The following is a 27,767-nucleotide window of genomic DNA, read 5'->3' as shown; positions in this document are numbered from 1 at the left end:
AACTTACAACACATCTTATAGCATTTTAATTAATATAAACTAATCTTATTTACAAATAATAATTTCTTCTACTTTGAGCTGAGAACTAGCACTTTATTCTATCATGTTTTCCCAAGAGCTTCAAACCCCAAATATTGAAATACCATTTTAATGTGCACTGACCATTCTGAAGAAGCAAAGTTGACATAATCTTTCATGAAACAGTGGCTACTGGTATACTGTGTATAAAAGCAACTTGATCCACTTAACCAGATAGGAAAAGCCATGCTTTACCAGATGTTCTTGCTTAACCCTTTGTAGGCAAATAAGTATCTGGATTAACTAATATTATAAAGCGTTGACATGGTCAAACTCTACAGTTCGTCCTTTAAGAAAACCAAGCATATCTTTTAATGCAGAATAAATTCCCAGTCAATTTCTGATCACAGTGTATCGTTACACAGCTTTCAAGAATGAACATTGTGTGGGGTTAGTAAGAGGAGTCCATTGACTTGGCCAACTTAGAAATTCATACTTTTGTTCCAGCATGCCTCATTGGCCAGTCTTCTCATTTGCATTCTGATTTATGGGGAAAGGTCCTCTGCCCACATCAGGAATCTTAGCATGTTACTTATCTGGTATTTAGTACTTGCTTTTGTGAGTCTAGTCACATTCATTTATCATAATTGAACAGGAATAAAGAACTCCTTATTCACAATTTACTCTCTATTTTTTGTCTTTTATCAATTTCTTGTCAAACAGCATATTTAAATTTTTAAGAAGAGACAAATTGATAAGAATACATGAGAGAGGAGCAGAACTTATTAAAAGGAAATAAAACTTTCAGCTAATTTCAGACCTGCTATCCTTGGCAAGCTGCCCAGAATTTGTCCTCTTTTTATTTATATAATAATTTAAATATCTTTGAACTATTTCAAGTAAATTTTAAATGCTAATGATAGAGGAAAAATCTCTTAAGGTTGGTGAAAACTAATCTATAAAAAATGGAAGCTAAAACAAGTTCTGGTGTAGACGAGAGTTGGTCAGTTGCCACACAAAAGGTATCATCATTTTCCCTTGCAGAATAGCTGATAAATAAAAACACTGGATTATAGGCCGGAAACAGCAAACTTTTTTTCATTAGCTGAAACACTAATTTACTCAACATGACTGGAGGTTATACTTAAATCATTATAGAGTAGAAATGTTTATCTTAGATTTCACCTAATCCCCACAACTACATGTTAACACACCATTATTGTCACATCATAGCCTTTTCTTTCTTTTATATTCAAGGAAACTGAGACTTATTGAAACCACTCAAGCAGAATTTCAGGCTATTTTTTTTTTCTTATATATGTGAAATATATAAGATTTCTTCCTCTCCTTGTTCTTTTCATTATGATAATTTCAAGTTTGTAGAATTAAAGCTAGTTAGTTTTGTTAAAAATTAATAAAGGTTAGAATTGCAAAAGATATTTTGAGGATGGCACAGACGACCACATGTAGGTCCAGTTTATGAACTCAACTGAAATGCTGATGTATTCAGTACATCCATATCTTCCTGCTGTCTTGACCAATCGCCAGCTATTCATCTTTATCTATGTCCTCAGTCTTTCCCAGGCAAGATATCATGTCTTCCTGGTATGATTGTGGGATAATGGAGAAATATAGAATACCAATTGCCCAAGACTTGGCAAGTGTACATGCTCAATAAATGTTGGTCTAGCAGTCCTTAAAAGGTCCTAGGGTATTTGGACAAACTTTATAATAAACGTTGACAACATAAGGAAAACTCAGACAATCACTGTGGCCTCCAGAGAAAGGCCATAAGAAAACAATTGTCTGCCTAGTACAGCTTCAGAGCATGCATGCAGGTATCAGGTCAGTGCTTACCATCAACCAAGGGAATGTGCCACAGACTGGTGTTACTTGCCCACAGTTACATGCATGTAGAGTGACTGGTCAGGTAGGGAGAATTCTAGACCATGCTGTTTCACTCCCAAACCAACTAGCATCCCAGTAATAGGCCCTTGACTTCATCCACCCACACTACTTCTCTCTTGGTCAGCTTCTGCTATGACTTCAAACTTCCCTTTTTATTTAAAAATACCATATTTGAGAGGCAGAAGTGATAGTATATAGGAGAAGGTGCATACCTTGCAAGTGGCATCTCCGAGTTCTTTCTCTGTACCATATAACCTCCTGAGCCTTGCTGAAGGTGATATGACACAGAGAACCAGGAGTTAGTCCTAAATATCACTAACTATGCCCCCCAATATGAATAATCATGACATATTTGAGAACTCGATCTTACATGATTCCATATATTCTAAAAGTTCCGTATGTATAACCTTCATGTTTTCAATAAGCTTCCATTCTGGATTCTAACACATAACACCAAAGAAGAGTGAGGTACTCCAAAAGTATAAGAAAAGAAAGTGAAAAGCTACAGAAAAGCACAGCATTAGAAAATGTAGAACTCTAGGGCCTGAGAGATAGCATGGAGGTAAAGCATTTGCCTTGCATGCAAAAGGATGGTGGTTCAAACCTCAGCATCCCATATGGTCCCCGGAGTCTGCCAGGAGCGATTTCTGAGTGTAGAGTCAGGAGTAACCCCTGAGCACTGCCAGGTTTGACCCAAAAACCAAGAACCAAAAACCAAAAAAAAAAAAATGTAGAACTCTGCTAGAAAATAGCAGTCAGCCTCATGTACTGCTATAATTAAAAATGTGACTGCAAATGGATAAAGCAAAAATAACAATTTTAACTCAATGTGATAATAGTTTTATGGTTATACTTGACTATTCTCTTCTTGTTGATTGTACAAGCATAATAAGATATGGCTGTTTTACAAGAGAAAAAAATGCCTTAAAATGATGCATGTTTTGTTGATCTTTTAATAAATAGTCTTCTTAATAAATTTAGTAATAACTTTTATTAACTTGTCTTACAAGTTAAGGAGAAACTTATTTTCAAACCAAATATTTTCAAACTTCACAAGGCATTAAGTGTCTCAATTTAGAAGTCATTATTTGTACCTACCAGTTAGCAGAGACTATGATTAAATACACAATGTTTACAAAATATTTTTAAAAGTTAATAACCTAGGTGTTTTCATGATTGAATAATTTTTATTAATCAAGGTTTTTTTTTATTAAAAAAAAAAACCTCCTCAAATGTCAAAGAAATACACCTTCCAAATAAAACACATTTGAGAAAGTTTCTTTCCTGTCAAAAATAGAATTGCTATCTCAATTCAGAAAGGAATTTAATTTTCTCTCTGTCAAATAGTACTTATATTTCCTTGGGGATTTTGCAGATTCCATTAAATTTAAAGAAATTTGACTCTTATTTTTGTGATTACATACCTATCAAAATACTAACTATACTATTAGATGAAGGATGAAATAACTGCTCTTTCAATGACTGGCATTGGGATATTGTTAATAGTGCAAGAAGGAAAGTTGAACCTAGTATTTTAACGACCATATCAAATGGTCAAGACCCTACGCCACTTCATACCTTTTTTCCAGTAGAGTGTGTGTTGTTTCTGGCAGAGAAAAGCATATAGATGGTTAATAGAAAAAGATAAACACTATGTCCCTGTAGGTAAATGCTTGTCCACACAAGAGAACTCAGAACTTTTAAAGTGGAAAAAACTCAAATGGAAAAAAACAAAAGCTGCTATTAAAATGTTCCCATATGCTCTAGATAAGAATGGTTAATGAATAATGAAGGAAGTGGTGTCTTGAAGTGAAACTGGCTCATTGTTCTCCTGAAAAGCATTTTTGATTAATTCTCATATGACTTCATGTCTAAATGGGATTAAATGCAACATTTTAATGTTAATAATCTACTTGCACAAAACAAGAAATGGCAACCAGAGACTGAAGCATTTCTGTAATTTAAAAGAAAATCAACACTGAACATATGAATGAATATTAATAGCTAATTATCTGATCATTGTTCTTTCTGGTTCCAAGAGTTTGGGGGAGCGGTATAGGAATTTTTTTTGAGAAGTCATAATATTACTGATATTACTTGTCAGAAAAAATAGCTTTATTTAGAAAAGTATTTATCTAAAGAGGAAGATCAATTATACATTGTAATTAACTATCAAATATATCAATTTAGCAGTGGCAACACATTAGAAATAATTAGTAGTAAGTTGATTATGCATTACAGCTACAAAATTTAGATGTATATTTAAGACTAAAATTAATTCAGTTATATTAGAAGTATTAAAGCAGGATAAACACTTCTTTTTTTTTTATTTTGGGCCACACCCAGTGATGCTCAGGGTTTACTCCTGTCTATCAGCTCAGAAATCAGTCCTGGCTTTGGGGACCATATGGGATGTTGGGGAATTGAACCAAGGTCTGTCCTGGGTCAGCCACATGCAAGGCAAACACATTACCGCTGTGCCATCACTCAGATCCCTGGATAAACACTTTTAGACTCTAAAATATAACATTCATAGAATTGGATCATTTTTGTCATTAAAAACATATCTTCTTAGAACTGTCAGCATTAAAAAACAGAAATGAGTCTTGCACCTTTTAGTGAAATATCAAGATTTATCATGGGGTTAAATGAGTTAATTCATTTGTTGAAATAATCACCAAGGTTCTATTAAATGCCATGCACTACTTATAAGAGTATCAATACTTTCTATAAGAAAGTGTCAATAAAATTAAATCGTTAGGGATACTTAATCCTCTTTTCAGTAAAATGGCAGTGAGAGAGAATAAAGTGACTTTTCTATTGGCACAGATTATGTCCTGAGTCTTAATGCAGAATGAAGGTCAAAGGAAGAAAAGAGAGGAAGGACATTTGTGTTGTTATGAGTCAATGCTACATTTTAAAGTCCAGGCTTGATATGCAGTATCATTAGTATTATGAAGAGAAGAGGGTGTAGAATAAGTTGAGTTAAGACAGAAGTAAGAGTTAGGACAGCAGAGAATGCTGAACAAGCTTCTGATGTGACTTACTCTTTCCACTGCCACCTCTTTTCACTCAAGTTCTGTGTTCCAATTTCCAGTCTACCCTCTCTCATTACTTTAGGAACTTTTTGTATTCATAATCTGAAACTTTTAGCCAGTGACAAAAATCTCACTGACAGGGCCTGGGCAACTGAATTATGTATCTCCTTATGATATTTTTTTTCGAGATCAATGGTAAAGACTCAATGGAACTTTTTATTCCTTTCAGTGTTTGTTAAGCATTATTTAAATAATAGCCAATGTTAGAGCTGGAGATGAGCTGATGGCCTATCAAGATGCATGATTTGAGGACCTAAAATGAGTAACAAAGAAACAAGGTCTAAAAGTGTAGGCTAACTACGAACAGAGAGCAGGATATCAGCAATCAATGATTCAATTGTGGGGACAGAGAATTATTTGTAAAATCCAGAAGTTCATCTCTATCTTTGTTTTATGTGGAGTGTTATCGCTCCACTCATTGTGGCCCAAGATTTCACGATTATATAATTTGATTCAAATGTTGGAAAATATGACCTTTGAGGAAGGGTTAGAGAAACTGGGGTTTCTTGGGCCAGGTAAAACACAACTGCAGGCTAAATTTGACTAAATGTCAAATACTAATAATCAACTGTTCACTAAGCATTTATATGTCTGAAGGAGACAAAGTGGACTGAAATTGCAGTAAGATATTTTAGTTTAACTTTAATAAGGAACTTCCTGGAAGGAATCTAAATCTCTTACTACAATTTAACTTAATGTTACAAGGTTAATTAAACACAAACAGGCTACCATGGAAAGTTGTGGAATCTTGGCTCTTAGATCGAAAACCACATATCTTAAAAGGTTTAGGTTTACTTCTGCCTGGAATTAAGAGAGTGTATTGAATAACTTTAAGAGATTGCTTACAGTATATTATATAACCAGCTTTATAGATTTTTAACTTCTTGCATGCATGGGTGAGGCACACTTGTAGAAAATTTTAGATTGAAGAAAAAGTGCTGTAAGCCTCAAATACAAAGCAAATCTTGTATTTTCTTACTTGGCAAAGAAAGGCAAAGTGTTATTTTTAAGTTGACTCCTTTTTCAAACACTATTATATGAACTCTAGTTTGAAATAATTTTTCATTAGAGCACTAAAGTATAGGCCCAAATATCTACACACTGAGTTCATTTTCAATAACACATGACAAGTAATCTGCTTTAAGCAAAGAAATGGGTTAATCAGCCCTTATCAGCTAAACAAAATTATGCTTGTATTGGGTCTAATTAGAAATATGTCACTAATAGCAAAAACATTAAAAAAATACCATGCTTTATTATATTTGGTCAAAAAAAAAGAAGAAACAAGAAAGCCTAAACTATTTCTTCATAGTATTAAAGTAGCTAGATACATTGCTCTCATGTGATGCAAAATAATATTTTAAAACACACTTGTGAATAAAGGCTATAATTGCTAAACAGTTCATTAGTTTACTATGACATAATGCCAAATAATTACTCTTTATCTTTTTTCTTCCATCTGTGGGCAAAATAATATTTTTAATGTTTCTTCATCCCTATTTTTTCAAGAAAGAAACAAACCCTGTGTCATCCATTCTGTTTTAAACTAATGCTTCTATTTTTTCATAGCTAAATAGGGTTGACATCATCAACTCATTCACATCCTAAAAGATGTTTAGCTCTAGTACACTGTTCCATATTTTATGCATTACATGAAATAAAATATCTCGAGGTTTTGAAAATATTTACTTTAAAAACAACAATCAAATTGTCTATAATCACATTTTCTGCTTAGCTTTGAAAACTATATTATTCAATATGCCAGTAGTCTTTTCTATAATGACAACATATCAGAAATTCATGGTGCTCTAATACATCTGACTCTTTTGACGTACTGTACTCCCTATGGACACCAAGGAACACTCTTGCCTCACTTTTCTCTGGCCTACATGGCACACACGAAAGAGATGGTTGTCAAACAGTTGTACGTTGGCCTTTAAATGCAAAGTGTGCCATGACTGAATGCTAAAAATGACAATAAATCTGAGTATGTACATTATGCTTGCTTTTGTTGCCTGAAAAAATGAGGCATTTGGGAAATAAACCCCCCAATTTTATAGCCTTTTAACATCTTTTTTCCATTTTAAACTCCAGAACTAGAAATTTGAAGCAGTCAAAGAAACTGAAATCTCCTTTGTTGCTTTTTTCATTGTAAATTTTCTATAATGTGTCATTAGGAACCACACTCTACAAAAAGCCCAGATTCTAAATAAAGCCTTTCTATGAGGCCATTCTAAAACTTTGCATGGTTTTTCTTTGTATGAAAGAGCTTCTGTTGACTGCACAAAGAACAAGCAATAGCCACATATAGGCCAGGCAAAGAGGCTTGGATGACTTTATACAAGGTTGCATTTTCCCTTCCACCAATCCATGATTAAACCCAGCAGTGAATATACCAGAATGGAGAGAAAAAGAAGAGGCTCTTGATTTCAGTTTGTAGGAATCAAAGGATGTTTCTTAAACCTTGAATACTTAATAAGGGCATTTTCTTATTCTATTTTACTTGCAAAATAGTTCTGTAGTTTCTTTTAGACATCATAAAACACTACCCATTCTTACAAAGCAATGTCACTCTTTTTAATGCCAGAATAACATTTCCCACTCAAAAGAAAAGATCTGTTCAGTAGGTTCAAATATTTTTAGTACTGATTAGACTATGCAGGGACAGGGAAAACACCCTGGAAGAAGAAGAGAAAGGTAGGAAAGTTACTAAGTAATTAAAGGGACAACTTGAGTGACCTGATTTTTGGGACTGCAGTGTGTGGTTGATAGTAGTGAAACATAGGAAAACACTAGCTTTGAAAAGGGCCTCAAGTATCAACTAGTCTTGGGGTTTTTCATCTTCTTCTGGTTATAGTACACCGTTCAAGGGAACTTCTATGAGAAATATGAGCAAGATGAATAAGAGCAATACTGATTGCTGGTTTCACTGGCTCCAAGAAACTCAACTTGTACCCAATATTCTATATAAGCCCTGCTGGTTAGAATGGCAACTTCTTTGTGGCTAGCAACTTAATACAAGGTAGGGCCTGGCTTTCCAGACTCTTGTTACAGTGGGGTTTTGTAGTTGTTGTTGTTGTTGTTTGTTTGTTTTTAAATCAAACTCCACTTCTGAGAAGCATGGGTTAATCAATAACCTACTATTAAAATAACTCAAGAAAATTTTGAGAAAAATGGAATATTGCATATTGCATTATATATGTCTATTTAAAAAGAATTTAGAGAATCAGAATTAATGGGCAATTATTCAGCAATATACAGTAATAGAAGTTCTACCCTGTTTTATCCTCTGCTCTTGGTTTTAAAGCAAATGAAATTTTATTTTTTAGTGCCAGAATTCTAACTTCTTGTTGAAGTCCCAAATAACAACCACTTTCAAAGGCACAACCAAAAACACACAAAAATTGTTTAAATTCTTATATGATTATGCTCTATATGTGCCAACCATTGTATAAACATTTCCTAAATATAAATTTAACCTCATTAGTTAAAAACTATTAATACTCTAGTGTTCCGGTAGAGTCAAATCCACTACTGACAAGGTCATTTAGCAAATATACCTTCATTTCTTTTTGTATGTTTGTTTTTTGGCCCCACCTGGCATCACTCGGGTGTTATTCCTGACTCTGGACTCAAAACTCTTTCCTGACAGGTTCAGGGGATCATATGGAATACTGAAGAAAAAAAACCAGGTCAGTTTTATCTGCAAGGCATATACCCTACCCACTATGATATCATTCCAAACCTATCCTCATTTTTTAAGTATAATTTTGGGAAAGTAAAATTTAATTCAAATATTAACTTTCAGTTGTGAACTAATATTTTTGGTCTAACATTAGACATTTGTGAAAACAACACCAAATGAAATTTTATTATAATGAGGAGACAAAATAGGCATATAAAAATTCTTTGAAATTAAAATCTCAGTAAAAATTGAAGTTATGTTAAATATAATAGCATAAATATAAAAATATATAGCATAGCACATATTATATATTATGATAATTTATAAAATACATTCAGTTTCTAGATGAAGACCAATATTTACCTCTTTGATCTATTTAAATTCTAAAATTATATCCTTTGTTAATACTGATTTGATTGCCACTCTAATAGGAAACGGCTTTACCTAACTAACATCAAAGAGGTTTTTTTTTGGGGGGGGGGGAACTATACCTAGAGATAGAGAAGAATATCCTTCAGGTAATATAAACTTAATTTCAACTTACAGCAAGTTCATCATTTAGAAGCTATAGGAATTTGCTTTTTATTTAATTGTTTCTACATCAGAAATGATCGTGATGTGGAAGGCAAGGTAGGACCACTAATTTTCAGTGCAATGCTTTTCTGCTCTGGTTTCCAGAACTAGTTACATTATTTTCTTGCTGGAAAGAGAACAGATGACCTATATAATATACTTTATAAACACATCTCAACCACGATTAGAGAAAGAAGTTAATATTTTGGTTGCTAGAATTTGTGATCACTTCAGGATGAGCAAAGTTAGTATGAAAGAGTTTTCAATCAGCTTTTGTAAAAAAGCTGGTAAGAATGGTAAGAATACTTAGAATCCCAGTTCCTTTCTGAAAATATGCTATTAATCCTTTAAAAATTTAAAATATAGAACCTGGAGCGATAACACAGTGGTAAGGCATTTTCCTTGCATGCAGCCAACACAGGATGGGCCTTGGTTCGAATCCCAGAATCCCATGTGGTCCCCTGAGCCTGCCAGGAGCAACTTCTGAGCCAAGAGTAACCTCTGAGCAATGCCAGGTGTGACCCAAAAACCAAAACCAAAAAACAAAAAACAAAAAAAACAATTAAAATACAATGATTTGGTAGATTTATCAGCCTTATATTAACACATATATAACAAGTACAAACAGGTCAGTAATATATCTCTTGTTTTTTGGGGCGGTCACACCAAGTAGTGCTGCAAGGGGTCATTCCTGGGTCTGTACTCATGTATGGTTCCTGGAACTGTTCAAGAGACCATATAGGGACGTGAGGATCAAAAGCTGGATGAGCCTTGTACAGGCAAAAGGCTTACCTGTTGAACTACCTGCTCAAATATCACCAAAACCACATTCAAGGCCTGTTTCTATTTTCATTATCATTTAGAGCTCAACCTTTCTGTCCCACATGATAGCACAAGATCCTCAGACCTCCACAGCCCTAGTCCTTATCAGTGAAACCCATCCGGACAGGATGCCAGAAATTTCCTAAAGACATTGCTTTTGTTATGTTCTTTTCTTGAGGGAAAAAGAAAAACAAATTAATTGGCTCTTAGAATGTTTTATGTTTAGTCTATAATTTTTTTAACTCTTTTACTTTGATCTTTGGTCAAATCTCCCAAATCAAAATGTCAAAGTATTATCAGGAATATTTCCCAATATGTCCATTCTTTCCAAATCAAGTTCATCTTTCACTATATTTCTTTCCAACTTCTTTCTATACATTTTATAAACCATCTAAACTAGATTTGTGCAATATCATCTAATGTGGATTTCCTGTTGGTATTAGTAAATTATTTTAGCATATATGAGTATTGCATTTCGCTTGGACTGATGCTTCAGTTTCTATTTTAATTGCTTGATATCCAAAAGTTTAAAAGCTCCTGGAAAGTAGTTATCATTAAATACTTGTCTAAGATTTTGAACCTTTTCAAATTATTCAGAGGTAAGTATTTAAAATTCATAGTATAAACACTTGTTAGATAATCCACATAAGAAATAGGGGTTCTTTGTTTCTCAAAGAAATTAGTATACTTCAATAAAATGTGCCCTTGCAACTTTATTAGCTTTCTATGGAAACTTTATAGTATATCAAATACTGAATCTGGAATCCTGCCAATGACTCATACTTTGAAACAGGAATTACACAACAAATTTAATCTCAAATCTACTTGAAACTCATTGGCTTAAAATGGGTTAAATATAAATTTGGCATTAGAGTTAGGTCATCCAATAGAGTAGGCACTAGTTACAGTAGTTACTTTAAATGAACTGAAATATGAAAATTAGTTCTTTACTAAGGTGAATGGGAGGATGGTGGAATACTGTGAAAAAAAAACATAGACACTGTCTATAGTGGAGGGTGTATGTAGTACAGAAATTCTGTATGCACAAAACCCTGTTATCAATAGCATTATAAAGCATGCTGCCTAAATAAAACCTGCAAAAGATAATCAGTTCTTTAGTTACACTGGCCACATTTAAAGTACTCATTATACAATAGTTTCTGTTACAGGACAATGTAGTTAACTAAATCCTTATACAGAGGGCTATTGGGAGGACTACAGTCTATCCAAAGGCTTATCAAGACCTGTATTATTTTCTTAAGTAGTTCTCACTTACAGAATCATTTTCTAGCATCAATACTAAGAACAAGGAAAGTGGATGTCCACACCAGAATGTGGTTTGAAAGGTACTGGGAAGTCCACCATTCTACAAAAAATCATGCTGAATTCACCTTGCCAAGAATGAGAATGATGAGTAAAGCTTGCATTGTTTTAGCTTAGGACAAAATAGAATCTTCTGTCTTGTAACATGTTTTAAATTTTGGGAAGGAGAGATAGAAAAGTAGGTTGAGTGCTTGCCTTGCACAGGTTGACCCAGGTTCAATCCCCAACATCCCATTTCGTCTCCCAAACACTGACAGGAGTTATTCCTGAGTGCAGAGACAAGAGTTTCAACTGAGTATCACCAGGTGTATGTCCTCCAAATGTAATAAGTTCCAATAATGGAGTTATTCCATGTAGAGGAAAAATACCTAAATTCAGTTTGAGGTAAAATTTGAGCAGGGTGGGGGAGAGAGAAAAGGAGAGAAAACATGAGGAGAAGCACATAAGAGGCAAAGAGAGAAAATGGAGGAAGGATCTAGGAACTGGTGTGTTTGAGAGCTGTGACTGAATTCAGCCCTAAGTAAGCAATTCTGTATTGGGAGAGACCACCATAAGAAATCTGTTAAGGGCCAGGAATGATTTACATGGTAAAGTACATGCCTGGAACAAGTGAGACCATGAGTTTAATCCTAGTACTTCAGGTCTGCCACTTTACTGAACAAGTACATCTACATGAACCCTGGTGGCCCACAACGCAACACTGCCAGAACCCAAATAAATGGTCAGTATTACCAGGGGTTGTTTTAGCTGTCTTTCACCCCCACCAGCACCCTAGATGTGGTTCTTAAAATAGAAGAAATAAAATCAGAGAGAAATATGTTTATGAAAAATTAATATAATCTATATATGTTAGAGAACTAATTTAGATTAAAATTATAATCATATAACACTTTTTCTACTTTAAAAAAAGATAATGTTGAAAGTAGCTTAAAAGGTTCACAATTGGGCCATCAAGGTGGCGCTAGAGGTAAGGTGTCTGCCTTGCAAGCGCTAGCCAAGGAAGGACCACAGTTCGATACCCGGCATCCCATATGGTCCCCCTAAGCCAGAAGCAATTTCTGAGTGCTTAGCCAGGAGTAACACCTGAGCTTCAAATGGGTGTGGACCGAAAAACAAACAAACAAACAAAAAAGTTCACAATTTTCTGCAGGAGTGGTGGTGCAAGTGGTAGGGGAAAAAAAAAAGAAATCTGTTAATATTTCAGATGCTATTTATTGAAACTGCACAACACCTCAGAAAAAGAATATTGTGTACATTGAAAGGTTCCTAGGAAAGCTAAGATGGTATATTATAAAAGGAATAAAGCTTTATATGTATTCACATATATAACATATAATTGAGAATCTATAATTTAGTATCTCTGCATTTTTTCTAAAATCTAACTTCCTTCAGAAAAGGTACACAGTGTACAACCTGGTGTGTTATATAGCTATGAATGCCTTTTTCTTCTTAGAGATTAGGAAGTACCTATAAAGGTGAAAATTTATGGACTCACTGGGTAAGAAGCCTTAACCTCAAAGAATGAGAGTTGTAAAATTTAAGAGTGACTCTGTAAATTTGGATATTACTTAGTGTGTATGTTAAATAATATGTCCTATCTTACAAAGTTAGAGTTAATATTCTACAGATAAATCATCCAAGTAGAATATCACTAAAAATAATGGGGACAACAATGGAAAGAACTTGCTACTGCTATTCCTATAATAGTGTCTCTCTTTGGATCTCCATTTACTGTGAGTTTCCTTAGTGTCCCCTTTCACTTGTGATGAGGCTTTTACATGTTATGAGAGATGGCCTTTTGTTTGTTTTTTATGTATGCCACATGCAGTGGTGCTTTGGTCTCTCCTAGGCTCTATGCTCAGGAGATGGCATGGTATTGGAGATCGAATCTTGGCCAAATCTGGCATTCAAATTCAAGTAAAACATGTGCATTAGTTCTTTGAGGTATTTCCTGGTCTAAAATGGAATCTTTTACAATAACATTTTCTCTGAAAGTTTAGAAATCATTGGATTTTATGACAGAATATTGAGTACTAAACAGTGTTTACTATTTGGGTTGTAAATTTGGTTATTAATATGAGTAACCAAACATGAAATTAATAGATTTTTAAACACCCAGTAAAGTGGGTATGCTGATGATGGGTATGGTGCTAAAATTATGTGCACAGAATCAATCATCAATAGTACTACAAATCACAGAATATCATTAAAAAATACATTCAATAAATGTTGACTAAGGTCATTCTTGGAAACATGTTGTAAATAAATCTTTGTAATTTTTTTTGCCAAAACAATTTATGGAGTTGAGTATGTTCATTAAAAAAGTCTTGGATATCAAAATTATGCTCTACTGCCTCCAAAATTAAAACAAAATATGAAAATTTGTGGAATTTGAGACTAAAATCTGAGAATTTATCACTTACAATTAAATTAGAATTACCAAAAGGTAACCTTCAAACCTGGGAATAAAAAGATGCTAAATGGAAAAATGTCTTCTTTTCTTTTGATATCTGTATTGGTTTAACTCTAAATGTAAAAACAGATTTAGGATTTTATAGTACTTTAAAAATATTTTCCATTGCTAAAATCATATTCCTAATAACAAAGTATTGTGTTACTACAATGTAGAGCTTCTTACATTAAGACCTTATCTTTCATCTCCCTGATTCCCCACACAAATGGATAAAAAGAATCTTACCACAGAAATGGAGTTAGAAAGCAATGCTCCATCTTGTCCCAGCATATTGGAGACGGTTATTTCCGGTAGGTCCATATTCTGTGGATGAAATGGTAGCAGGCCATTGTGGTTCATGGGATGACACAGAGAGGAATAACCAGTCTCAACTTCATTCAGGTGCACCAGCGAGTGGTCAGGGAGGGAAGGAGGAGTGATCGGTGGAATGTTAAAATCTTCACTTTCCAGGCTTGGGCCAGGGTAGGACTGAAAAGACACAGTGGCATTGTTTTAAATGACCATTCCCTTCTTCATCATTAGAACCCCCAAACACATGACTCCTTTAGATATTATTACAAGCAGCATTAAGGATCTGGCAAAGACATTTCAAACACTCAGATTATCCCACTGCAATTTCACTATTATGCATGGAAGAAAATTGCCTCAAAGGCATATCCACTTCTATAAAGAGTGCTTCCATTAGGCTGCTTTATTTTTCCAAGAAACTGAATTCAAAAATATTTCAAAGGTCCTATTAAAATTTCCAGAGTTTCAATCTAGCCTTTTCATGGGAATTGCACAGAAGGATGGCAATTTATAAAATTCATGTTTGTTAAAAATGTGTTTCAGAGGGCTTCCTATTGCTTACTTAGATTAGGAGATATAATAAAATAAAATGTAGAAGTTCAGGGGCAATTGCTTTTATACTCCTAAAAGCTACATGTTTATCAGTGATAAAACAAAAATAATTAATATAGAAGTAATTCTAGAATCCTATTTGAAAGGTTGTATAGAAAATTTATTAAATTAAAATACTACTAAAATTTATTTTTCCTATATAATTTATCACCAACACAAAAGTATATATTGTTCTCTTGATTTTGATTTTCCATTGAAAGTAGATAGCCAATATTACACTCTGTTAAATTAAGTTCAACCAATTCTAATATTAATATTAACAATTAATGATCATTCATGTTAACATTAATTGTAACTTAATATTACTATACTACTTTGTTAGAAATAAAAGTCAGCCATTAAAATAAATAACAACATACTCAGGAATATTTCCTTCAGAAATTAGATTTAGATAAAAGAGGAAAGGAGGAAGCAATGAAGAACAAAGGAGTAGAGGCAGAGTTGGAAAAAAAAACCATTGAGAATATATGAAGGAACTGAATAAAATTCTGTACCAAATGATATCAAGACAGAGCTATTTACCAGTTCATTTTTATGTGCCTTTATATTTTTTATATCTTTATTTAAACACCTGATTACAAATATGACTGTAGTTGGGTTTTTTTCGTATAAAGAACACTCACCTTCACCAGTGCAACATTCCCATCACCAATACCTTAAATTTCCCTCCTCCCCACCTCCAACCTATATTTGAGACAGGCTTTCTACTTCCCTCATTCATTCACATTGTTAGGATAGTTGTCAGTATAGCTATTTCTCATGACATTTTTCTATACATGGATGTGCATGGAATCTATTATGATGAGTGAAATAAGTTAAAGGGAGAGAGATAGAAACTGAATAGTATCACTCATCTATAGGTTTTAAGAAAAATAAAAGACATTTTTGTAATAATTCTCAGAGACAATATTTATCAGTTTATTTTTTGAAGCAGGAGGTATAGTATGAAAGAAAGCAAATTTGGCCCAGATTAAGTATTGCATGACTATCTTTCAAATTAAGCAAGTTTTCATCATGTTTGAGCATGTAGGTAACAGGACTCACTGTCAAACAGCAAAGCACCTACTGAAGTTAAAAAGACTTGAATTGAACAGACAGAGGGTAGGAGCCAAAGAAAGTAGTATAAGGTATTCATTGGGTGTTCAGCCAATAATCTTCATGCTCCTACATCCAAGTGCCTGGGGTTATTTTTTCCAGATGGCGTCTATTTGTCTAACAGAAAGAAAATCTTCAAGTTGCACTTGCTAAATGTTGTACAAGTTTTGATATATTTGTTTAGGTGCTGTCAGAAGAGATGATTAAATGAAGAACTACTTGGAACATCTGGAATTGCGACCTGGTCATGTAGAGGCACGTGGAAGTTAGAGACTAGAGATCTATGAAGGAAAGCTTTGTTTCATTTCTGCAGGTTTAAGTCTCTTGATACCTGACGTGAGGCTAATAAAAATGACCAGTTCTTAAAGTTCAGTTTTCAGTTACCAAATTGTCCTGTTTACAATATATATTCTTGCTTGAAATATGTGTTAGCATTCTGTGTCAGAAGCCCAAGTTTGATTAATTTCCCACCTGCCTGAACGAGTTTCAATCTTGACTACAGAATTGGAAAACATCAGTTCCTGATACATGTATTCATAGAGGAAGAAGCATAAAGATAGAAAATAGGAGAAAGGGGAAAAGAAGTATTAGCATTAATGCTAATTTTATATAGAGCACAACACCGAGTTCTTTAATTATTTCATGGTCATTTAATCCTTAAAATAATATTCTGTATTACTGTATTCATCCCCTTTTCTTAAAGAAAATAGTGTGACTCCGAAGTTAAATAGCTTTCAACTAATAAACAAGTGACTCAGTGGCATGAGGGATGTATATGTGTAAAATATATAAAAGAGGAAGGCAATTTATTGTTCTGATACTCATATAACTAGTTTAATTGAAACTATTACAAACACTTTACTATTGATTGTGACTACAATGTTGCCCATAGTCAATAGCTTTTGATCAATAAAATTAAATCATTTAGATCTAGGGTAACTACCCATGTGTTAGACCTAGAGTTTGATTCCTGCACTGCCTTTTACAGACATGGTGGTTGCTAATGCTTCATAGATGAGCATAACTGGGAGTGGCTTTGGCCCTTCTAGTATAACTAGCTAATATCCTTATTTTTAATAGGAAAAAAGTCATAATTTATGAATTATAATGATATTAACATTAGGATGTTTATTGCCAAAATTCTAATCCAAAGCCTCATATGACTAAAGTATTTCTTTTACATGGGCACAAGAATTCAAAAGGTTTATTTTGTCAACATCAATTTTATTGGTAATATCTTTTAAGAAACTAATTAGCATTGATTAATACTGAATAAGGGACTATGAATGCCAGGAATAAAGAAGAAAGCTATTCTTAATTTCAGAAATGCCATTCAGCCTCTAAAAATATTCAGAGATATTTAGCCGATGGTAGACCATAACTTTGCATTCTAGAGTTTCTTGAGAAGTTAAATCTTAATTTGTGGGGTTTAAAGGAAGGCTTAATTGGTATCACTTTACATTCAATAGTAACAATTGTACTGCAATTAACTAAGCTATGTGGTTCATTTTTATGTAATTACACATTAATGTTATCTAATCCAAGCATTTACATACCAAAACCACAGATTCCTCAATTTAACCAGTAATGGGTAGTTATGTGGATCAAGAATTTTAACATAATGGTACTTAGTTGTTTCTGGTTCTTTTCACTTAAAGTCATGGTTATTTGCAATTAGCCAATTACAGTGTGACTGACTCCATAAGAGGCATCATTGTAGCTATATAAATGTTAAAAGGTAGCTGTTTCTATACCAAATTAACTACCAACTTTTTAAATGTGAGAATGGATTAGCTACTTTCCCTCACATGAATTCCCATAACATAACATCTTGGTTTTTATATTTAAAAGTTTAACAGTAATACATTTTAAATTAGTAAGCTATATATCAAAGATGTTAAACAACTTATTTCTTGGATGCTTTACAATACAATATTAGATATTTTCCTTTTATTATCCATGAATTAGTTGACAGCTTAGAACAATTATTTAGTGTTTGTTGAATGAATTAACAAATAAATCAGTGAATACAAGCATGCATTAATAAATGTTACTACAATATTTTAAAGGAATGAAGTCTATTATTCTAAGTGCCTGAATATTTAAATACCCTGTATTCCCAAAACTTTTCACTGTCCAATTGATAATATGGAATGTAACATTAATTAGGAAGTGTGTCAGGAAAGGAAAAGTATCATGATAGAGATATAAAGACTTGAGTAGTAAATCAGGCTAAAATAGGGCAGTAGAGAATCCCTTCTTGGTTTCCGGATGGTTCTAATAAAGTGGCTTGTGCTTACTCTCCCATAATGATACAGAGATCTCTAGGATTTCTAAAGGCAAATATAGGAACTTTAGGCTCTTAGAAGCTTTGAAGCCTAACATTCATTGGAGACAAAAAAATAAAAACATTAATCAAGGATTTAGTTGAAACCTTGAGTCTACATCAAAATTTCTCAGGACATGCAGTCTGATACTCATACTTGGTCAGCAGCAAAAACAGAAGTGAATGAGAGGACACAAAGGTCTGTTGATCATAGAAACAGCTATATTGATCAGACCAGGGAAAGATTAGGTAGAAAAAGTTCCTATGATAATACAGCTGTTGGACCTGCTAAAGCTTGTCTACTGATAAAGTCTTTGGCTGATTTGAACTTGTTCCCACAGATCTCAAGGAGGTCAGGAATTTAAAAAATCTTTCATTCCCTACTTCCATGGGAAAAAGATTATTTGTTCCTTCCTCAGACCTCTGCATCTCCCCATGACAATGTTTTTCAGTCTGAGTCAATCTCATGCTAGCTACAGGTTTGGGTTCTAGGATACACTGCTGAAGGTGAAAAAGCATGGGCTTTGAACTGATATCATTCTTCTCCTCATTCTTCTAGTGCTTTTGCCTCTTCCGATCTAGAGATTAGAATTTTAATAGGAGTCAATGCTACGAGACCACCCTTCACTCATGGAAAGAGAAGTCAATGATAAACATCTACAGAAATGGAGAAAAAGCACTTGGGGGTCTGAATATGAAAGTTATACCAGTACTTGTATTTTGAGTCTTCACATTACAAACATATAAAATGGAAACAAATAAGTGTGTAATTTGCTTTTAACTATAAATGTCTGACATAATCCAAATTACTCATAAGAACTCAAAATTATTTTTAACTAGGTACTAATTATTATTTAATACTAATTATTAGTATTTATATTATTATTTAATAATCTTTAATAATTTAATAGTATTTTATAATTATTATTTAACTAGATACTACAGACTTCATTTCCCTGACCTAGTACTAGTTTTAGTTATAGACATGAAGACTTTTGTACGATCATTGATGTTGGCATATATTAAAGCATCTCATTCTATTTTAATGTAGGGACAGTGTGTGTCACTGTCTAAGGAGCAGAAATCAAGTGTCAGATAAAGCAGATGGAGTTGGCTGCATATCACAAGACCCAGCTAATTTAGAAATATTATATTTCAAGGTCACATGTAGCCTATTGGTGTAATAAAAGTAGTAGATTCCAAATATTATATTCTCAGAAAGAGGTATTTTTATAGTTCTAAATAGATTCACTAACTTTTAAGTCATTTTCTAAAACACTCAATCATTAATATTTGCATATTTAGTTTATAAAGTGATAGACCTTTCTCTGAGAAGGAGATAGATTTTAACTGGCTGAGAATGTTTGCTGTGCTTCATACAAAAAGTCCTAAGAATGCCTCTGGTTATGCTAGAAAAATTAAGGTTCTGAATCCAGAAACTGCATTAAGTTTTTTTTTTTTTTAAGTATTTATCACTGTAGTTAAGCTTCAGTCTCAAAATCTTGTGCGATTTTCATTTTTAGTAAAATGAAAGCAAACATTAGGAAAAAATATCTATAGTAAGTATTCTAGCCCGGAGAGATAGCATAGCGGCGTTTGCCTTGCAAGCAGCCGGTCCAAGACCAAAGGTGGTTGGTTCGAATCCCGGTGTCCCATATGGTCCCCCGTGCCTGCCAGGAGCTATTTCTGAGCAGACAGCCAGGAGTAACCCCTGAGCACCGCCGGGTGTGGCCCAAAAACCAAAAAAAAAAAAAAAAAAAAAAAAAAAGAAACACAGTAAGTATTCTGGACAGAAAATTTCTGATAATGACAACTTTGACATTGCAATGGATTATTGTGGAATGGGTTTTTATTTGTCAAGAAAATTAAGTGCCACAATTTTGCTATTTCAGACAACTCCATAGCAGGTAGAAAACTTAATGCGATCAGTTCTTGATAATTCATCACTTACCAGGTAAATTACCCAGGTGAAAGGGAAATGAATTTATAAACCAGAATTTCAGTGTAAGCAAAGAGTATACTTATTTAGATTTTTTTTTTTTTGAAAAAGCTAGTGTGCCTAGGAGATACTATTTCAAGGGCTCAAATTACCAATCAGATAGATATTTCAATAAACTGGAATCCAGCAACTAAGTCAGAAAAGTAAAAGGAGAAACATCTGGTCTGTTTTGATTTGGTTTCTTTACATCAGAGGTTTCCAAATTTATTGAGTATACTGTCCTATTTCACAAAAAAAAAAAAAAAAAGAACAAAAAACAGCAACAACAAAAAACCCCACTTCGCTTCTACTTTTGGTAATACACCTTCAAAATAAAGCACACCTACAAATAAATAAAGCAACCCTTTCCCTGAATTGCACCAGTGGCTACTACCTCCCCTGAATTATTTCAATGCCTGGGTCTGGGGTGCTATCACCCACTTTGGTGAGAAACCAATGATTTATGTTTGAGTCATTTCAAAAATGACTTTGTTCTTTTCCAAGTTCACTTGCACTAGTCCCCATTTCAATGAAAAGGAGATCTTCTCACCTGATTCCTAGCTATTTTTCTATCTGTTTAATTACATACTTACATTGTTTACATAGTCCATGACCTGAGTTTCCTGTTTCTATTATTTTCTCTTTCTGCAATCCATATTTCCTTCTGCTACAACTTGTTCTTTTTTATTATATTTATTGTACCTTATTACCTCTGGAAGTAGGATGTTAATTAGGGTGATTTTTTCTTTTGACAACAGAGAATTCATATTTTCAGACTGTGTAGATAGAGTGTTAAAATATGCTGACCAGAAACAAATAAGGAGAAATCTATGCTGGGTTTTGCTTTAACTACTCTTTTAAAAATCCAGTTTTTCCACCAGAACAGTTTTATTATTTGTGGGTCTCTGTCCACATATTGCAATCATTATACTGAGCACTCAATCTTTGGTGACAAGAAATCCCATAACTCAGAAAAATTCAAAAGATACCATCTTGTACATATCTTTAAATTATGTGATGGCTTCATGCAATCATGCACACACTAAAATATGGCTATGGTTATAACATTGTAAAATATGTTTCTCATATAGATCTTTATTGAAAGATAAATAAATAGCACTACCATCAAACATATACAGAATGCCTTAATTTTAAATATGTAACATAATTCCTGAAGGTTCAGGATAAAAATTTTAATGTTTAAACATATTTCATCTTCTATTACCGAAAATTTTTGTTGCATGTTTGAAAGAACTGAAGAAAAAGCAAAGTAAACTCAGTATTTCATTCGAAAAATAAAAAACGGACTATGTATCTTTTCAGAAGTTTATATACTGCATGTACTGATGATTTGTACAGAGTTTAAGCCATTTCAACATTATCGCTGATTTCTTTTAAGAAGACTTTTAGAAATATGTATTTTTCAGATTCTTTTGTCTCTGCATGAACAAGGGTTGGTTGATAGCTCCGGACTGTAATGTATTACTGTGGAAAGCTTCGCTCTATTACATAAATCATCTTAACACTCAGCAAGAATTGTCCAACAGCGCCATTGATGTGCTCAAACCAATGATCCTGCAAACATTTTTTTGTCTTTCCTCACATGTTAGACAATAGCAATAAATCATCTTCATTTAAAAACACACAATGTACTAATTTTTCAAGCAACAGTTATCAAAATGCAACTTTTGCTAGAAACAGCATTTATTTTATATGGACTCATTCACTTTCATAGTCTGTGCTAAGTACAGGTAATGAATGTTTTATTTGCCACAGAAACATTTGTGCACCTACCAGGTGTAACCTATCCTGTAAAGTGTAATTTGCAATATAAAACACTACAAGTCACAATTTGCAACAAAAAATGTCAAACAGTTATAAGAATATAGTTTCCCACTAACGAGCAATATTCCAAGTGCCAAGCTAAAAGACATCTGTTTGCAAAAGAGGAGTTACGTGAAGTTGTTTGAGGAAGGGATGGTTATAAAGTAGATTTGCCTTCTTGATAGTGGAGTAGAAAGTTCAGACACTTATTCAGAAAAACTATAAAAAAAATATGGAGGGCTACAAAAACAATAAATAAAATCAAACAGTGATAGCGCTGAGGTTCAATGAGCAAGTCTTAATCTTAAGACCGTTCCACCAATCAAAACAAACTTTTGAGTTATTATACTCAATTCAAGATTTTGGGGGGGGGAACTAGAAAGATAGGTCAATGAGCAGAGTGTGTACACTATGGATCTGTATACACCAGGATCTCAGGATCCTAGTAGTGTCCTGAGAGCCATGCAGTACCTGGCACAGCACAGTCCCCTGAGCTCCACTAAATTATGCCCTTCTCCCAAAAACAAACAAAGAAACAAACTCATAAAAATATTAAGTACTAGAAGAGGAGTATGTTTTTTAAATATAAAATGTTAGTATTTGGGACCTGAGCAATAGCACAGCAGTAAGGTGTTTGCCTTGCATGTGCTTGACCCAGGATGAACCTGGGTTTGATTGTAGGTGTTCCAGATAGTCTCCCCTGAGCCAGGAGTGATTTCTGAGCACATAGACAGGAGTGACCATTGAAAGTCACAGGGTGTGGCCCAAAAGAAAAAAAATAAAATTTTCAGAGCCTGATTGCGATTAGCTCTAATGTGGTCCCAGAGAATGGTTGGCATTGGCTTTTTCTGAGCCCAAGACTGAGAGAGCCTTAAACATCAAGGTATGTTTGATAAGACAGAGCTATGAGGAATCAAATCTACTAAATAATGGGGAACAGGATAGTCGAACAATTTTGTGAACCAAAGTGCATGCTAGGACCACTACTCCATGGACTCACAGAAAAGTTCTCAGCACTTCCAGGTAGGCATTTCTCCTACCATAATTAATATATGATACAGAAATGAGAAATTTGTTTCTTCTCTGTATTATTTAATAACCTTCATTAGTTTCCAAGAAATAATTTTAAGGAATATATCAAACCAGGTGTTGTTAGCAACTATCAGAAGACCTTTCTTTCACTTTGATTTACTAATAAGATTCTGGGAAACAAATTATGTTGTCCCCACAATCCACAATATACACCCACACCACCATGATTAGGAAGAGCAGACTGAATGGCAGAAGCTACTTTTAAAATTCTAGCTAGTGCCCAAGAATATTCTTCCAGTTCCATCTTCAAGTAGATAAACTGCCATTTAATTTTACTGTCTATGATAATTTTTTTTTCAGGTGGGAACACACCTTATAGTGCTTGGGGACCCATGGCATGCTATGTATCAAACCTGGAGCTCCTTAGTCAATTCAACTATAATCCTGAATTGATCATACAATTTCAGCTGTAAATGCCTTTGTCATAATTTTTACTTTTCATGTTTCATATTTTATACTAAATACATATGCTGCGAGATTCTTTTATTTGTTTATTTATTTATTTTTGCCACATTCAGTTACACTCAGGGCTTACTCCTGGCTATGCACTAGAAAATGCTCCTGGCTTGGGGGACTATACAGGGCTCTGGGGGATTGAAGAAAGTTCCATCTAGGTCAGCCTCATGCAGGACAAATGCCCTGCCACTGCACAACCACTTCAGCCTGATTTTTTATTTTTTAAACATAATTTATACAATCTATAAAACCAGACCCCCCATAAGAGAAAATAAGCAAAAAATTTACTACACTCAATCCATCACTTAAGAAAATGAACATACTGTAAACCATACATATCTTTTTCTTATTATTTTTTGTTTTGTTTTGTTTTGTTTGGGACATCAACTGGTAATGCTACAGAATTACTCTTGGCAGTACTTGAAGAATCTTATGAGATTAAACCTAGGTTAGTTGTGTGCAAGGTAAGTGTCCTACTCACTCAATGTACTATCATTCTGACCCCATGTGTATTAAAGTTCTTTTTAGTTTACATGTTAAGTTCTTTTGCACTTTGGATTTTTATTTAAATTGGGTACTTTGGATTTTTTGTGTATTGATTTTTTTATTTTAATAATTTTTATTTTGACATGAAGGCAGGTCATAAAGTTGACTTCAGAGCTAGAAATGTTCCATAAAAATCTCAGCTCTCCTATTAGTGTATCCAGTTACTATATTCCTCTTAGCTTTGATTTCCAAATTTAAAAGAGAGAAGATCAAGTTTAAGTTACATAGATGAAATAAAGTAACTAGTTTGAGTGATATACTAATTTATAAGAACAGTCAATAAATATTAGCTGCACTGTTATGCTATCATGTAAGTTAATCTTATTAAAATGAATGATGAATAAATTTGCATGACGTTATCATGTTCATTATTATTTAGATGGCTGCATATCATTGCCAGCTTGTTCTATAATTTATTCTATCATTTCCTATATACAAATATTAAGAGAGTTTATTATTTTTCTACAGAAAGATATTCTGGTATTCCATAGTTATGCTCAAAGAATTCTTGAATTCTTTGAACTCAAAGAATTGCTTGAGAAAAAAAGAATCCTAAAAGAATATGAACCCAAGTTCGATATAAGGAAAATAATACCCTATGAAGGTAAATGATTGTTTGTATATATAGAACTAGTATGATATATCCACCAGATGAATGTTGCATTGTTTTTTTTTTCTGCTGACTTGGGGTGTCTGTTGGAGAAACCTTCACCCTGATCAGGACTGAATCACTGTAGCTCTGGTGGGGGAAAAATCAGTTTTTGTGTTTGCTTGTTTGGAAGTTGTTGGTTTTGTTTTGTTTTGCCACACCTGGCATTGTTCAGGGGTCACTCCTGACTCTGCACTCAGGAATTACTTCTAGTGGTGTTCAGGTGAAAGGTTAAAATATGGCCTCAGATCAGCGTTCTTGCCGGTGATCCTGCCTGCTTCAGAGCTGCCTGTGACTGGATTTCATCAGCGTTCCTGCTGGTGATCCTGCCTGCTTCAGAGCTGCCTGAGACTGGATTTCATCTGTGTTCCTGCCAGCGATCTTGCCTGCTTCAGAGGTGGGTCGGGACATACACACACTGATTCCTGCTGGTTTCTGCCAGGAGTCATAAGGGTGCAGAAGCCATCTTGGGTCATGCTGTTTTCAGCTGCCTGAGACTGGATTTCATCAGCGGTCCTGCTGGTGATCCTGCCTGCTTCAGAGGTGAATGTCAATTTTCTGGGTGACCCTGGAGACCACAGTGAAGCACTTTCACTTTTGTCAGTAACAGGATGGGAAGCCCCAACCATCTGAGGGAATTACCCATTTCAGACTAGGATTAAAGTTCTAAAGGATTTCTGGGAAATCAGATGCCAGCACACCTATCTGCCTGTCTTCTGTGCTGTGCTGCATTTTCGACCTGATTTCATCCTGTGTGTGGCTCATCTGCAGATGGCTCGCCTTCCCTGGAGCCTTCCCTGGAGGTGACTTTACACACCCAGAAAGGGGAAGCCACTGAACTCTGCTGGAACTCACCAGCACACCTATCTGCCTATCTTCTGTGCTGTGCTGCATTTTCGGCCTGATTTCATCCTGTGTGTGGCTCATCTGCGGATGGCTCGCCTTCCCTGGAGTTTGTAACTTCCTGGAGGTGAGTTTACAAGCCCAGAAAGGGGAAGCCACTGAACTCTGCTGGAACTCAGATGCCAGCAACCCTATCTGCCTGTCTTCTGTGCTGTGCTGCATTTTTGGCATGATTTCATCCTATGTGTGGCTCATCTGCAGACGGCTAGCCTTACCTGGAGCATTCCCTGGAGGTGAGTATACACGCCCAGAAAGGGAGGAGCCAGAAGAGCAGATACTCCGCTACGCTTCACTTCTGTGCACATCATTTAACCAATGAATACAACCACAACACGTAGAAAAACCCACAATACAAGTGTGACAATGGGGAAACTACACAGGCCAGCGCCAGACATAGAGAAAGACGATGGCAACTCTGATGACTTGAACATGACCAACCAACTAGTCAGTCTCTCAGATAAGGAGTTTAGAGTCGCAATATGGAAGATGTTCAAAAAACTCAAAGAAAGTATAGAAAAGAACACTAATAAGAATCAGAGAATATGAAGATAGAAATCAAAAAACTCCAAACTGAAATTTCAGGTCAAATATAAGGTCTGAAAAACTCAGTAGATGAAATAAAGAAAAACATGGTTGAGCTTTCCAACAGGTTAACAGCAGCTGAGGATAGAATTAGTACACTGGAAGATGAGATGAATAACAACTCCATACAGCAGAAGAAATTGGAAAAAAGCCTTAAAGCAAATGATCAAACAATGGAAAAATTACTCAAAGAATGGGAACAGATGAAAATAGAAGTCTATGATAAGCTCAACAGAAACAACTTAAGAATCATTGGAGTCCCAGAGACCCAGGAAGAAAATATTCAGTAAGAATAAATGCTCAAGAACATCATTAAAGAGAAATTACCAGAGCTAAAGAATACATGGGATCAAATCCTGCATGCCCAAAGAGTACCAACTAAAAGAGAACCCAGAAAAACACCCCAAGACACATCCTAGTCACAATGACGAATCCCACAGATAGAGATAGAATTCTGAAAGCAGCAAGACCAAAAAGACTAATTACATTCAAGGGAACATCCTTGAGATTTACTGCAGACCTGTCACAGGAAACACTCAAGGCCAGAAGGCAGTGGTGGGACATAGTAACAAAACTCAATGAAATAAATGCTTCTCCTAGAATATTGCACCCTGCAAAACTCACTTTCACGTCTGAAGGAATAATACATGGTTTCACAGACAAACAACAGCTCAGAAACTTTATAGACTCAAAACCATTCTTAAAAGAAAAACTGAATGGCCTACTTTAAGACAAGACTGACCAACAGACACACCAAATTTTGATATAAAGATGGCACTATCTCCCAGGACAATTCTTTCTCTCAATGTCAATGGACTAAATGCACCAGTTAAGAGACACAAAGTGGCTAAATGGATCAAAAAATTTAATCCAACCTTCTGCTGCCTACAAGAAACGCACCTGAATAGTCAGAACAAACATAGACTCAAATAAAAGGCTGGAGAAAAATCATCGAAGCAAACAACACCCATAAAACAGCTGGAATGGCCATACTAATATCAGATGATGCAAACTTTATCTTAAAAAGTTGTAAGAGACAAAGATGGACATTTTGCATTAATCAAGGGATACATACAGCAGGAAGATATCAGTCTCCTAAATATATAGGCACCGAATGAGGGGCCAGCAAAATATTTAATAAAATTGTTGACAAATCTGAAAAATAATATCAATAACAACACAATACTTGTGGAAGACCTCAACACGGCATTGTCAACACTTGACAGGTCAACCAGACTGAAACCCAACAAGAATATACTAGACCTGAAAAGAGAAATGGAAGAAAGAGGTTAAGTAGATATATACAGGACACTCCACCCACAGAAGCCTGGATACACATTCTTCTCTAATGTACATGGGACATTATCCAGGATAGACTACATGCTAGCACATAAAACATACCTCCATAATATCAAGAAGATAGAAATTTTGCAAGCTACCTTTGCTGACCACAAGGCCCTAAAATTATATGTGAACTGCAAAGGGACACAGAAGAAAAACTTTAATGCCTGGAAGT

General features: G+C 34.5%; 1 protein-coding gene across 1 annotated transcript in view; it reads right to left on the bottom strand.

Annotated features, from left to right (window-relative positions):
- TOX (thymocyte selection associated high mobility group box) overlaps nt 1-27,767 on the bottom strand; it is a 340,045-nt gene that overhangs the window by 122,567 nt on the left and 189,711 nt on the right. Inside the window, exon 3 of the mRNA XM_049781969.1 lies at nt 14,126-14,368. Coding sequence (XP_049637926.1) covers nt 14,126-14,368 — 243 coding nt within the window. The remainder of the gene's footprint in view (nt 1-14,125; nt 14,369-27,767) is intronic.

Source organism: Suncus etruscus, chromosome 10, assembly GCF_024139225.1.
Source record: "Suncus etruscus isolate mSunEtr1 chromosome 10, mSunEtr1.pri.cur, whole genome shotgun sequence".
Classification (NCBI taxonomy): Eukaryota; Metazoa; Chordata; class Mammalia; order Eulipotyphla; family Soricidae; genus Suncus; species Suncus etruscus.
Note: the sequence above shows the minus strand (reverse complement) of the source record. Positions and strands in the feature narration are given on the sequence as shown.